Source organism: Rhinichthys klamathensis, unplaced genomic scaffold (genome assembly GCF_029890125.1).
Source record: "Rhinichthys klamathensis goyatoka isolate OS25496 unplaced genomic scaffold, OSU_Roscu_1.1 h1tg000221l_1, whole genome shotgun sequence".
NCBI classification, from domain to species: domain Eukaryota; kingdom Metazoa; phylum Chordata; class Actinopteri; order Cypriniformes; family Leuciscidae; genus Rhinichthys; species Rhinichthys klamathensis.
The window spans coordinates 1,079,900-1,095,078 of NW_026606745.1; the positions used below are offsets into that span (position 1 = coordinate 1,079,900).

General features: G+C 38.7%; 2 protein-coding genes across 4 annotated transcripts in view; one reads left to right on the plus strand and one right to left on the minus strand.

Annotated features, from left to right (window-relative positions):
* brf1b (BRF1 RNA polymerase III transcription initiation factor subunit b) overlaps nucleotides 1–15,179 on the minus strand; it is a 69,930-nt gene that overhangs the window by 36,930 nt on the left and 17,821 nt on the right. For both annotated transcript variants that reach the window (XM_056264432.1, XM_056264433.1), the window contains exons 6-7: nucleotides 11,437–11,509; nucleotides 2,537–2,686 (exon numbers count right to left, since the gene is read on the minus strand). In XM_056264432.1, coding sequence (XP_056120407.1) covers nucleotides 2,537–2,686; nucleotides 11,437–11,509 — 223 coding nt within the window. The remainder of the gene's footprint in view (nucleotides 1–2,536; nucleotides 2,687–11,436; nucleotides 11,510–15,179) is intronic.
* btbd6b (BTB (POZ) domain containing 6b) lies at nucleotides 5,468–10,134 on the plus strand. 2 transcript variants are annotated; one of them, XM_056264435.1, is made up of 5 exons: nucleotides 5,468–5,597; nucleotides 7,451–7,745; nucleotides 7,848–7,938; nucleotides 8,031–8,149; nucleotides 8,881–10,134. In XM_056264435.1, exons 2-5 carry the CDS (start codon nucleotides 7,540–7,542, stop codon nucleotides 9,911–9,913), a joined length of 1,449 nt encoding a protein of 482 aa, XP_056120410.1. In that variant the 5' UTR covers nucleotides 5,468–5,597; nucleotides 7,451–7,539; the 3' UTR covers nucleotides 9,914–10,134. The 2 variants fall into 2 exon arrangements, with proteins under 2 accessions (XP_056120410.1, XP_056120409.1); XM_056264434.1 differs by lacking the exon at nucleotides 5,468–5,597 and having other exon boundaries at nucleotides 7,029–7,745; nucleotides 8,881–9,933.

A 15,179-nucleotide genomic window follows, 5' to 3' on the forward strand; every position in this document is an offset into this window, starting at 1 on the left:
AAAAAGAATCTCTGCAGATGCTGAGGTGTGCTGTGCGATACAGTGACCCGTTTAGTAGACATTATGTAAATAGAGCTGGGGAGAAGTGTTTAAGAGAACAACAATAAAACAAGCCTCTTCAATCCCTCTTCCATCCACTGTCAACATAAAAGCTTACTTCTCAAAGATGCATGCAATTTATAGAGACAATATTTCTATGATTGTACAATATGTTTATTTACTAACACTTGTGTATGAATTTATGTTGTTCTAAAAAGCACAAAAAAGTATTAATATTAAATTAAATATTACTAAAATATTATAATTATTTTTTAATACAATATTATATTCTATATATTTATATGTAATATTTTTCTTTATTGTTCTGGCATACCTTTATTGTAGAATCAGTTATTCAGTTTGTAATATTGTGAAATAGTATAACAATTTAAAATATTATTAAAATGTAATTTATTCCTGTGATGGCAAAGCTGAATTTTCAGCATCATTTCTCCAGTCGTCAGTGTCACATGATCCTTCAGAAATCATTCTAATATGCTGATTTAGTGCTCAAGAAACATTTCTTATTACTATCAGTGTTGAAAAAATGTGTAGTTTTGTGGAAACCACGATACTTTTTTTCATAGATGGATAGAAAGTTCAAAATAACAGCATTTTTTTTATTTTAAATAGATTTTTTTGTTGAAAGGAAAATTTATTTACTGTCAATTTATCAATGAACTGCATTGTTAAACTTTTTTAACGTGTCTTTGATGAATAAAACTATACATTTTAATAAAAATTCTAACTTAACCCAAACTTTTGAATGTTAGTGCAACTTTGTAGTTATCATATTATTGATCATTAATCAACTTAATGCATTTTCTAAATAAAAGTATAATTAAAAAAAATTAAATATGTCAACTCTAAATATATCCTAAATACTGCAAACTTATTGATGAATTATTATTTCTGTGTGAAAACGTTCACACAAACACACGCACATGCATAGTAGGTGACACCCATTATTTATCTTTTTTGATTTTCTCTTGATCCTTTTTTTTGCAGTGTTCACACTCTGAGCCAGAAGGTGAAGTGTAGTTGTGTGTTTACTCCCCTCGCTCTAAAACAATCAACCTCAATACAGAAAACTGACATTTACACTTACCATATTCCCCTGAACACTGTGAATGATTAATGATGAATTATTAATTATTCAGATATTGCAGCAGCGGATGTTAGATGGGTAAAGTGAGACAGTGAGAGAGGGCTAAACTAGAGATACAGGCAGGAAGTCTGCCTTCTATTCCTGTGCAGTCAGGGCAACTAGCTGACGATAAGGTACAGGGACCAACAGTTCTGCTTCAGATCGAGGGCACCAAGATCTGTGCGGTGGTAAAGCACTTGCTGATCTTGTTTTTATCCTTGTTATGAAACTCGCTGCTCCAGTTCCCATATCAAACTTTTAGCACATTAAGGGATTTGCTTTATGATCTGACAAATGAGCAGAAATGAAGATGGAAAAAACAAGTTTTAAGCTGACAAAGGAGGCATCTAGTGAATCTTTCAACAACTCGGAAGTTAATCCAAAACAAACAAAGGACTGAGGTTTAAAGGGATAGTTTGTAGATAAAAAAATTTTTTTTTTAATTCTGTCATCATTTACTCACTCATATTGTTCAAAACTTATACGATTTAGAAGAAAGAAGATATTTTGAAGAATGCTTCAGCTTTTTTGTCTATTCAATAATAACCAAAGGGATTCAAAGGTTTCACACTCCAAAATAGACATAAAGGAAGCATAAAAGTAATTCACTTAATAACTTTAAACTTGGTTTAAAGGGCCTTTCACACTGCACTTAACCCCGGGTTATCGTCGTTCTAAACACTGCTTTTAACCCCGGGTAACGGAGCGTTTCACACTTATAATTTAGATGCGGGATTAGCACCGGGGTCCACCAGTTATTACCCGGGGACGGGGTTATTAAACCCTGCTTTGGAGCAGGTTAGCAACGCTTTTGCCAAACTTGTACAGTGTGAAACGATGCGTTATTAGAATGTTGCAACTAGATGCTTAGCAACTGACAACCAATCGCGTGCCTTATATTCACACGCTATTGGAGCAAAGAAGAGACAGTCTCATTCTTACCTTTATAGTTCGAAAAGAAAAATATTACAATGATATTATAGTCTGCAGTGTGAAACATGAATGAAGATAACCCAGAATTCCGTTTACCCGGGAATTATAATGACCCAGGGTTAACTATCTCAAGTGTGAAAAGCCTGTTTAAGTGTTCTCAATTTGATTTGGACTACCGTAGTTTGAATACATGAGTTGAACAATGATTTTATTTGGACCTTATTGACTTTTATTCTATGGACAAAAACAGTTCATTAAATATCTTCTTTTGAGTTCCACAGACAAAAAAGAAAATCATACAGGTTTGCAACACGAGTGAGTAAATGATGACAGATTTCTCATTTTTGGGTTGACTATCCCTTTAAGAGACCTCCAAATACAACAAAGGATTTATCATTTGGACATTAGACAATCTACCTGCGCCACACAAGCCTGATGGTCGCCGCCCAGTGTGCATCCAGTCTCTTTTCATCCTCTGCAACAGTCTCAGAGCAGTCATCGAAACCTCATGAGTCTTTTCACCGAACTCCAACATGTGGGCGAATCGTGGAATGTACAGACACGGATCTATAGATAGAAATCAACAGATCTGTAATCAGCGTCTGCTGGACACAAACCTGAGAATATAACCTACATTTACGTTTATTGCAAATCAAGGCTCCACATCTCTGTGAACCTCATTTAGCTGATGCCTTTTCAAAGGATAAAAAAAAATCATAATTTTTGGTGGTGGTTCTCCTTGTTGAATCTAGAACACAGTCCCCCTATGGGAACCTTTAAAAGTGGTTTGGCTAAGAGTCACTCTGTTGGAGCAAATATCCCTCACTTCCACCTACTTCTAAGTCCTTGGGTAAACTCATTTTGCTGGCCCAATAAAGCCCAAACATCACTGCTGCTGTCCTATTAAGAAGGAAATGAGCTCAGCTAAGAAAGGCGGCCATCTACAATCCTATCTAAGGCTACACTATAGGGACTGCACCTGCACTTACGAAACATAGTATGTTCATTGAAATCTCCCTAGACTATGTCTGTCACTGGCCTTTTTATACATCTAGGTAATTTTATATTAAATTATCATATTAATGCAGTAGAGCAGAGCAGTTGACATAGCAAATATTCAGTGCCATTTGTGAAACAGGAAATAGTATAAGTCATTTAAGAAAAATGTTATTTTCTCATGTAACATTCTTTGGAATGATCCATACCGCACTGAAAATAAATTGATTTTCAGACTTCTATTTCAGTCATGGCTGTAAAATTATCTGATTTGTGAGACTGTGGCTGTCAGAGTTTGATTAAGGGAAAAATGATAAATGAAAAGAGAGAAATAATCAAATAGATCTGTAAGAATTGTTGGAGGGGATGTGAAACTTGGCATTGCCTTTGAAATAATTATTGGTGAGGGTTGTGGACAGCAGTACAGGATAGGATTTGAAACGTCCTTTATAATAAAATCAGATGCTGCATTTCCTATAAGACCCCCCTGGCCCTATAGAAGCAAAATTATGGATGATGCTCTTCATTTTGGTGCTAAAATGTATTCTTATCTTGGCTGAATAAAGACATCCCATAGAAGATGCACCCAGGGACCATCAGACATCTCAAAGTCAGTGTCTGGCCTTGTCTGATGTGTCTGTAATTGTTAAAATCATCATTTGCTTAGGGGAAAGCTTGATTTTGATGCAGTGAGAGCGCTAAATTAAAAAGTGCTAATCAAGGCCTTTGGCAATTACAGTAGTACATGGCAAAACTGTATTTTCAATATACAGTTCATTCTGCAACCTGACAAAGTGGCAATGTGGACTATGCATCCTGATAAAGTTCCCTTGGCCTTTGGAATTAAAATAGCCCCACATCATCACATACCCTTCACCATACCTAGAGATTGGCATGGTTTTATTTCAGTTAGCCTAATAGCTGGTTTGATTTGCATTGAGAGATGATCTTATGGAAAGTACCCCATGCCAATCTCTAGGTATGGTGAAGGGTATGTGATGATGTGGGGCTATTTTAATTCCAAAGGCCAAGGGAACTTTATCAGGATGCATAGTATCCTGGATCCATGAAATAACTGGCCTTTAAAAATAAAAATCTGCCTGCCTCTATGGGAATTTAACATGGGGGTGTCCTGACTTATGCCCCCTGTATTTTAAGGAAGAACATTTATTTATTTATGAAACATTATTCATTCACAAAGAAAATTGGTGTCCTTAAAGGTTGGATTTTTCCTTAATTTTTTAATTAAGGCATTAAGATCAATTTCCAAAAGATGATTTTTTATTCCTTTTTTTAGTCAACTTTAGCATGGGTGTGTTCACTCATGCTAAGCACTGTATGTCATTGCTAACATTGCATGAGTTCCCACAACTAGTTGAAGTAATGAGTTTAAATGGAACTGTGTTGCATTGTGGTATACGAAGCTGCCTGACGTGTACATACTGTATGAGTAGAGTCACTCCCTCAGTCAAATTGAGGGGTCAAGGGTCTGTTTATATAAACTTCCCTCGTCCACTTGACGAAGTGGAACGTACTTCAAAATGGCGGTAAAGATAGCCTGAAGAGAAGTTGTAAGGAAAGTTGGCAAGTGTTGGTCTGAAAGCAAAGTAGAATTGTATGTTTTTGTGTTAGCATTTAGTTGTTTTTATTCATTCCAATATTAGCAGTGCTTTTGAACTTCATACTGACCCCTATTGGTCGGGATGCACGGATTTTGTTTACTAACTGCTGCCATATCACACCAAAGCTGTTTGTTTGCATTGTGATGTAAGGAAACAGTTTCCGGGTTCAAACCTCTAATGTTTCAATCAACAGTATGCTTTTGGCATTGGAAAGAGCGTTTGGACCCGGAAATAGTGACGCGTTATATTGTGAAAGCACCTTGAACACTTAAAAGCACTATATAAAGTATTAGTAGTAGCAGTTGTCAGAACTGAACTGCATTATTGGCTGGTCATAAAATACCAGCATGGCACCATCTATGAGTGGGCGACTGCTTCATGTAAAATAAACAGCTTTGTCTAAAAGCCTGATGTGACTGGAGTCTGCATCTCATGCGTTTACATCATTTGAATTTCTCAAAAGGTGTTACTAAATTCATGTAGCTATAAAACTTTTTAATTAACAAAACACCAGTGCACCTTTAAGAAGTTAACCAGATTCTCTCACCCAAAGTGACTCACTATAAGTGCTTTACATTCAGAACATTTCACTCACTGTGTGCATGTTTCACAGACTCTGACTGGCAAAAAAACATCATTGTCTAAATTGTGTGAGATAGATAAGCCGCTTATCGTAGGCGAAGGATCCAGTTTCCAGCGCCGGAGCCCTCTGTTGGAGATCCGGGAAAGCTGTGCAAGCCCAACCCCCTCTCTCTCATTGCACACTGTAGATTTAACATGGCTCCTGTCTGCCAGCGAGCCTTCAAACATCAAACCTGAATGTATTTTCCTGGCAGCTATGCTTCGGTCGGAACAATAAGGTAAATAAAGACTAATGATCTACTGTTTTTAAGTTCCTCTGCGGTTATTGCTTTATTGAATCGCGAATACTGATTCATATTACTTCGACTACAGAGTCCGTTTTGGTGGACAAGTCTATGCGGACGGCTCTGTTCTCCTGCTACTTGATCTCTTTAAACCCGGTTCGTAAAGAACGCTCGCATCATTGATCGTGCATGTTAATGGTGAGCACGAGCGATATTTCTACCGAAGACATCAAAGATTTTCTTAGTAGGTTGAGCGCTTCGTTGCAGATGTGTATCCCCTTATGAGACATTTACGGCTGCATCAGCAAATTGTACGGATCCTATGAAGTTGAAACACCGCAACTGAAGCTCGGTGATGATTGTGGGAAAGCGTTGCAATGTCGAGTTCTGTTTTGCGTGTGGAAAAAGTTACTTGATGAAATAAAAAATGCCTTCAAAGATTTCATATATCGCAGATTAAATCTGTTTGGCCCCTGGTAATGATGACATGGATCAAACTAGTGTAAGATATGATACATCTTGAATTTGGTATGCCTGTGTTGGTGGAAGTGGTGACGTGAACATATTGTCAACAGTAGAGATGGGAACCGCGAATTAAACGATTCCCGTTAACGATTCGGGTTGAGGCCCGTATTCAGCATCCTACTTTTAATGAATCAATTGCATTTATTGTTATATGACATTATCCGTCAGATTCAACAGAACATATATAAATGCAATGCATTTATTCCAAAAGGTGTGCATGCACAGACATTTTAGTGATTTTTCAAAGGCTTTTTAGATGCAGCACAAATTAAATCCGACATAAATGCATTTCGAATAATAAAATAAAATGTTGTCACATATTTAGTTCAGAATGTGTCCAGCGTATTTTGTCCCAACTACAAGTTGTCATGCAACTAGTCAGTGCATACAAGTCTCACATGCACATTATCAGTTCGTGCTCATTACATGAAAGTAACTTAATAACTTGCGAGTCAAGCTAATTCAGCAATTCTACGACTGATTCATAAATGTTTTTGATGCACTAGAGGCTAGAGCCGACTCACAAGAATCATTCTTTGGTCACGTTGTATGTTTTTGATTAACTAGAAATAGGCAATTCATGTGAATCGTTCGTTCGGGAAACGACATAAAACTGTTCGCTGTTCCGCTTAACAGTAGTGCAGGACTAGGAAACACTGTCCGAGTGTTTGAGTAATGTGTTCCACGAAATATGTCGGTTCGTTTATTTTTTTTAACGGAACGGTTCTCGGTTCCCAACCGTAGTAAACAATGCGCAAGGGGTTAATTCGTGCTAAGGGGAGGCGCCTCTGGGATACTGACGTCCGATTCACTCGTAGTTTGATTTGTCAACAGAAAGCTGGGCGTCCTCTCCCGCTACACAAAACGGGCTTCAATACAGAGCAGAGACGCTGAGAGAAGGGATACACACACAGATATGTAGGCAGACAAGGATCTCGTTGCACTTTCAGTGGTCGACTCAGACCTCTGACTTATTTAACCGAACGACTTTGATTTACTTGCAACGTATTGCTTTCACTGTATTGGCGCGAGATCAAGAAATCGTGAGGATGCGATGAGAAAGAGGAAAAAGTCTTCGAGCTGGAATATTTCGGCTGGGCGGGCTTGTAAATGTGCCAGAGAGGGAAATATGTTATGGAAGCGTGTGAATTGAGTGACCGAGGCTTTTAGTTTCTAATTAAATCAAAGGGAACTGTTCCCCCCGATACACCTGTCTTATAGATACTCTGCAGACTGGTGGATAGACTTGCTGATGCCAACAACGCCAGATTGCCTATATGGCAGGATCATGAAGTTTTTGACGTTTTTTCTTTTGCTTCCAGAAACCTTAAAAAGGACAAGAAAGAGTGGGAAACAGCTCAGCAAGCTGCCAGTATGCTATGAAATCGTGACTTTGTCCTTGAGGAAGAAGATGGCTGCAGAACTCTATCCTGCCAGCATAAACACCAACCTTCCCAACAGTAACAGCACAGCAGTAACAGCTGCCGGCAAAAAGACCATCGTCCAAGTCACTCAAACGGTGACCACGCCGACTACAACTGCCACTCAGCAGAACATCAACAATAATAACGTCGAGACTGCCAGCTGGCAGTCCACCCATCCGACATTGCGAGAGAGGTAAGGGCTGTTCAGCTTGCTTTTCAAATAATTTAGGCTGTTATCGGTCTATCCAACTATTGTAACCAAAAATGATATTCTATTGCATTTTGTTCCCTTTAGGAATGCTTTGATGTTCAATAACGAACTCATGGCAGATGTTCATTTTGTTGTTGGTCCTCCTGGCGCATCCCAAAAAGTTCCAGCACACAAGGTGAGCGCATCCTCCCGTGTCAAAATGCATCTCCAGTGGCTCTTTCATCAACCGTATGCTTAACCGCTTCTGTGTGGCATTTGTTTTTTCAGTATGTGCTGGCAGTGGGGAGTTCTGTTTTTGGTGCCATGTTTTACGGAGATCTAGCGGAAGGAGAATCTGAGATTCATATTCCTGACGTGGAGCCTGCTGCTTTTTTAATCCTTTTGAAGTATGTCTTGCACTTAATTCTAATGCATATGGGTGAATGATGTGAAGCTTCTTTTCTTTTTCTTGATCTATTCATTTATTCATATATACAATGACTTAACACCCTTTTTTTCTGAATTCTGGAGAGAGAAAAAATCGTAGAAAAAAATCTTTACACAATTGGTTCACTCTTTAGTAATATTTGAAAACCTTTTTTTTCCCCCCAAAGTAATTTGGTGCAACCAACATGGAGAAGAAAATCATAAAATAGCCCCTCATGACCGTGTCGATGTCAATAATCTCTTAAATTTTCAGACAATTTGACTTTTTCTGAAAAAGTTAGTTCAGGATATGAAATGTCATTTGGTGCAACTCATACCCAAATGTCATATTTATGAATACATGATGTTTTTATGTACATTGAAAAATATATTTAAAAACATTTTGACAATAACAACAAATATATGTGTTGAAGGTAAATGTTATTACTTTTTACTTGGTTACTTTGAGTCATCACATTGGGAATTATCTAAAATGTGTTTCAAAACAATATGAATCCAACATGAATACAAAGAGTACACTTTCAAGATGCATTGTAACCTAGATTTTTACTTCTTTTTTTTTCTAAATCATCTATTATTTGTCATTGACCCATGCATATAACTCTAAACTCAATCACTGGTACAAAGCCTAATGCTTGCAAAGCTATTGGAAAGATATGATTTCTTAGCCCTTTTTTTTGTTCACTTTCAGGTACATGTACAGCGATGAGATTGAACTTGAAGCGGACACAGTGCTGGCCACTCTGTACGCTGCCAAAAAGTATATAGTGCCTGCACTGGCTAAAGCCTGTGTCACCTTTCTGGAGACGAGCCTAGAGGCCAAAAATGCCTGTGTGTTGTTGTCCCAGAGTCGACTGTTTGAGGAGCCTGAGCTGACCCAGCGGTGTTGGGAGGTCATTGATGCTCAGGCTGAGCTGGCGCTTCGCTCTGAGGGTTTCTGTGAGATTGATCTTCAAACGCTGGAGATCATACTAAAGCGAGAGACCCTCAACACCCGGGAGGCGGTGGTCTTCCAGGCGGCTCTTGAATGGTCTGTGGCTGAATGCAAAAGGCAGGGCCTGGGACCGACCGCTCGTAATAAAAGGGCAGTGCTGGGCAAGGCTCTCTACTTGGTTCGCATCCCAACCATGACCCTGGAGGAGTTTGCCAACGGAGCTGCGCAGTCAGACATTTTAACGCTGGAAGAGACTCATGATGTCTTTCTGTGGTACACAGCAGCTAATCAGCCCAAGTTGGAATTCCCACTGCAAAAAAGAAAGGGTCTGACACCACAGCGCTGCCATCGTTTCCAGTCCTCTGCCTACCGTAGTAACCAGTGGCGCTACCGCGGACGCTGCGATAGCATCCAGTTCGCGGTGGACAAGAGGATCTTCATCGCAGGTCTTGGCTTGTATGGTTCCAGTGGTGGAAAGGCAGAGTACAGCGTCAAGATCGAACTCAAGCGCCAAGGAGTGACCCTGGCCCAGAACCTAACGAAATTTGTTTCAGACGGGTCCAGCGGCACCTTCTCTGTATGGTTTGAACACCCGGTCCAAGTGGAGCAGGACACCTTCTACACAGTCAGTGCCGTATTAGATGGGAATGAACTTAGCTACTTTGGACAGGAGGGTATGACGGAAGTGCAATTTGGAAAGGTGACCTTCCAGTTCCAGTGTTCCTCAGACAGTACCAACGGAACTGGCGTGCAGGGGGGTCAGATCCCAGAACTGGTTTTCTATGCCTGAAATGTTGTCAGGACGTCCCATTGCAGTGCATTCCGCTCACTGGAATTAGGATGGATTGAATACAGGGTCTTGTGAGGCTCTTGCCTTCATTATGTAGCAGTGGTGAACTCAATGGTAATGACTCTTCAGTACCACAACGGGCTCAGATGAAAGGAATGTTCTTCAGCTTTATTTATTGCAAAAATATATATATTTGATTTAATTATTGAAGCTGCAGCAAGCAGATCTCTCTCTCTCTCTCTCTCTCTATATATATATATATATATATAGTTGTACTGCTCTGATAGTGGACAGAAGCCACTAGTGTGTCATGTTTTGTACATAACTTATTTGTTTTCAGCTTGATGCTGATTGACAAATAAAATGTCTTGTATTAGTGATCAGCTTCCTGAACTGCAGATTATAAATGTTTTTGTGACTCAAGTTCAAAGTTGTTTTGACTTCTTATACATGCACTCATGAAATGCATCAATGAATGATCTAATGATTCTATTCTGCACAGTCCTAGCTTCAGAAGCGAGGGAGGTTGAACTCAATCTATATTTTAACTGCCCTAAAAGTGTAAGTATATACACTTTAAAATAAAAAGTATTTTCTATCTAATGGTGTGCATTATATAATAACTGAAATCTGAAAAATGAAGCCACACTCCACAAATGCATTGGGCTTGTGTTAATGAGACAGTGATTAAGTGTGGATGAAATATTAATCTTGAAAGACCACATAAAGAACCTATTATCCCCAGCAGGCTGCACGAGGAACTGAATAGGAGTCTGTTTGAATTGAGCCCATAGAATCTGCTGCTACACCGTTTGCATTCTAATTAAGGCTTTAGTAAATATGGAGCAGATGCAGCTTGGTAAAACAGCAGATTTTTGACCAAAAAAAAAAAAACCTTACAAAAACAGATGAATATGGAATTATGACACATGGATAGCTGTTAATCAGACTGCATTCTGGGATTATGCCCAGTACTTTAACATTGGGATGTTCTCTGGTGTATACTTGAATCATTTTGTCTCTGCTTCCTATAATCTGAAGAGTCCGTTTTAAAAACTGCAGACATGTTCTGTTCTCATAGTGTGCACAGAAGGTGGAAAAAGGTTTGCAATGAATATGATACCATAATGGATTTTTTGATGACGCAGTGCCCCCTAGTTACATCTGGTTGGACTGCAACTCACTATGAATATAATTTCCAGACAGGTAAAACATTTTCAACCTGGGTCTGAATTACAGAATATTGCAGAAAATGTAGCTCAACATGTCGACTCTGGATGAAAGTACAACAACAGCAAATCTTCTCCCTTTTGATGCAACTGAATCCATAGGCCAGATAAGATGAACAGATTGAGAGTACTTGTATTTATTGATCCAGCCATGGTGTATTATTGAGAACCAATTTAGCAAATGAATTGTTTTGAGAGATGCTGCCTGCTTTATTAATGAGGTTCATTCAAAAGCACTGTTCCGGTCAGCTGAATTACATTAGATCACATAGAGGTCATTAAAGGGACACTTACCGACGGCTGGAGCGTTGATACAGAGTTCTCTAGCCAACAGGAGGAAGGTCTTTCCCAGAATGTAAACATTAACCTACAACAATAAGAAATATAACTGAAAACTGGGAAGTATTCAATGAGTTCAACTTTACATGTTACCAACCACTGATTCTTGACACATGAGGGAATTAAATATGTTACATAATTACTTCTCATTAGTCTTTATAAATAGCAACATTTCCACTTTAAAATTTATCAGAGAAGAACATTCTTTATTCTTTCAAATCCATTATATGACCACCATAAAACCAGATTGCAACCCAGCACTTTGTAGATATTTTAGTGGAAATGATGAAAACGAATTTTCAGGATTCTTCGATGAATAGAAAGTTCGAAAGAACAGCATTTATTTGAAATAGGAATCATTAGTAATATAAAAATCGATGTACTTTAGATCAATTTCAGCATCCTTGCTGAATAAAAGTATTTCTTTTAAAAAAAAATCTTACTGAGCTCAAACTTTTGATCGGTAGAGCAGAGGTCTTCAACCTTGCCCCTGGGGAACCACTGTCCTGCAAAGTTTATCCCAACCTGCTTCAGCACAACTGAATTTCACACCAATACGATTTTCAAGCAAAGCCATGTGAAGACAAGCCTGCAACCTTAGCCAAAAAAAGCGCGTAATGCCTGCTTACGCTGCAGTATACAGAGAAGGAGGCAAGACCTTTTTTTGAATGGATGTCAATGGAGAGGCTTCACTACGCTGAATAAACCACTTTTGTGAGGAAATAGCTTATCTTTAAATGAATCGACAGCCCATTGGCTAACCTTCAACATGTTTGCTCATTTTGGATTGAATTGTGCGACAGGTATGCTTTAGTTTACGGCACTTCTATGGAGTTAATATTGTGCCATAATTAAACAAACAAATCCATTTTTTTTTAAACAAACTTTATCTGCTTTGCAAAGGAAAACTCGACTCACAAACAAACAGAAAGCAATGTGCAATGTGCAAGTACAAAGGTCAATTTGAGCGGAAATGCAGTGGAGTAACGGATATGCATTGTGTTTTGCAAATATAAATAAATGAGCCTAGATAATATTTCACAAATAAATACAAAACATTCTACAAATTTCATGTAACCTTTGAACAAATACCAAATCTAGTGCATACAAATGCATATCTGTCTGTTATGATTGTGAGACATTTGGCTTTTTATGAGATCTCTCGGATCGATTTTCTCACAAATGTGTCCAGGCAGATTTTCTCACAAATGCAGTTGAGCAACTTCCTCTTCTAAAACAGTAGATGGTGCTAAGATAGGGGATTAATTTAGTGCTAGTCTCCCGGGAGAAGCACTGATTTGAAACGTGATTGCCTTTGCCTACAGCTGTGGAAAATGACCGGTGAACAGGTGTGTTTCTGTCTTACTTTATTTATAATTAACCTTTTTGAGGTTTTCTTTTGCAAAATGTTTATTACATATCTAGACAGAAATCTACATTAGCACTTCACTCTCTCTAGGATAGGGGAATCTATAAGCTGAAAGCTCTGCCATCATAAATTGCTTTTTTAATTTTTTTTTTTTTTTTTTTACATAGAAGAGGAAGTTGCTCAACTGCATTTGTGAGAAAATCTGCTTGGACACATTTGTGAGAAAATCGATCCGAGAGATCTCATAAAAAGCCAAGTGTCACACAATCATAACAGACAGATATGCATTTGTATGCACTAGATTTGATATTTGTTTAAAGGGGTCATATAATGCCATTTTTGTACAAGCTAATATGATTCTTTAGAGTCTAAATTAAAACTTTGTAATATACTTTAATTAAAAATTCTCATTAGTATTGTAAGAAAACACTTATTTTACTTGGTCAAAAACAGCTCTGTTTTCAGCACGCCGTTTCAGTGCATATGACTTTAAATGATAATGAGCTTTGCTCACCCCGCCCCTCTGTTCTGTGTACACCGTTTGTAACACAATAACACAATAACCATAACGCATTGTTCAGTATAAACGTGGGATTATGAATTATATTGAGAACATCATACATAGAAAACATGCCGTAATGTACCCTAAGTGTAAACCTTAGATGCATTCATTGTGAAGCGTGCAGCTAGCGATTTACAAAGATTAATATAAATATTAATATAAAGTTTAATAAAACGTTACACTCACTTCAGTTGTTCTAGAGGTTCAGCAGGAACACGAATAGCTGGTACTGATCCTTTTTTCATGAGCAGCTTCTTAGCAAAACCAGCTTTATACTGACCCTCGTTTATAAAGCAGTCTGGTGAGAAATGATTCGCGCAAACATGAGAGCATTGACGTTGCTCGTGGGGAATATTCCCTTCGAAAACAAACTCAGCCACTGCGTCTTCAGCGGTTCGGATTTAGGAACATTAAAATGACTGCTGTGTTCGTTATTACACCCAAGAACAGAACACCACAATCGCTTAGACGCCATTCTGCTCATAGACAGTGCTCCAGCATATCAACAATGACCGCGCCGGTCCGCGCAGACTATGATTGACAGGACGAGCGAGGGCGGGTCTGTGTTGAAACCCGGCTGTCAATCAACAATCGTGGGAGGGGCGTGCGACCTTGTGACGTCACACACTCGAACGGCTCGATTTGAGACAGGGGAAAACATATAAGGAGATTAAAACAAAAACACTGGATGGATTTTTATCATTATATGATGGTTGTTTACAGGCACTGCCAACACACATTTAAAAGTGCATGTACCATTATATGACCCCTTTAAAGGTTACATGCAATTTGTAGGTTGGTTTGTATTTATTTGTGAAATATTATCTAGGCTCATTTATTTATATTTGCAAAACACAATGCATATGTGTTACTCCACTGCATTTTCACTCAAATTGACCTTTGTACTTGCAGATTGCTTTCTGTTTGTTTGCGAGTCGAGTTGTCCTTTGCAAAGCAGATCGAGTTTGTTTGCAAAATGCTGGATTTGTTTGTTTAATTATGGCACAATATTAACTCCATAGACTTCTCGTTCATTTCTATGGTATCCGCAAACAGTGATTGACTGTCGCACAACTATGAACAAAATGAAATGAAGTCAATAATTCAGTAACCTTTAAATGCATCATTATGCAAACACATGAGGAGAGTCTCCGCATGAAAGACCCATGACCTGCAGTGCAGATCAACATGCTGCTACATTTCTCTCCGAAGCGGTAGGAAATTAAATTAAATTGAATGTGGAGGATATAAACTGTGACAAGATGATTGGCAGGGCAGTTTACACAGTGATGCACGCAACTAAGCGACATAGCGGTCCGTTAAAGACGCAATTATGACGAAGTAGTATGTCCCAAAGCTGTATAGTCAAAAGTATGTACTTTTTCTTCACAAAAACTGAACATGGCATAGTATAAGTAGGCGATTTGGGACGCAGCACATCTGTTTCAAGTGATCCTTGAGAGCTTGATTAGCTGGTTCAGGTGTGTTTGATTAGGGTTGGAGCTAAACTCTCCAGGACAGGAGCAGGGTTGAAGACCTCTATGGTAGAGTATATTGTAACATGTTTATATGTGCACTTTTAACAGCACTTCAGAGACCCCACTGTAATGATGAGGGGGTTATGACCCCAGCACCAGGTCCCTAGTTTGCCTGGCATCCAGGCAGGATATATTGGGGGTCTTGTTAGATTTGGGCGTGGCTGCACTTGCTAAAGATTCATGACATATTTGAGCCTCCGCCCCAACCATCTAGTGTCTGTTCAATAGC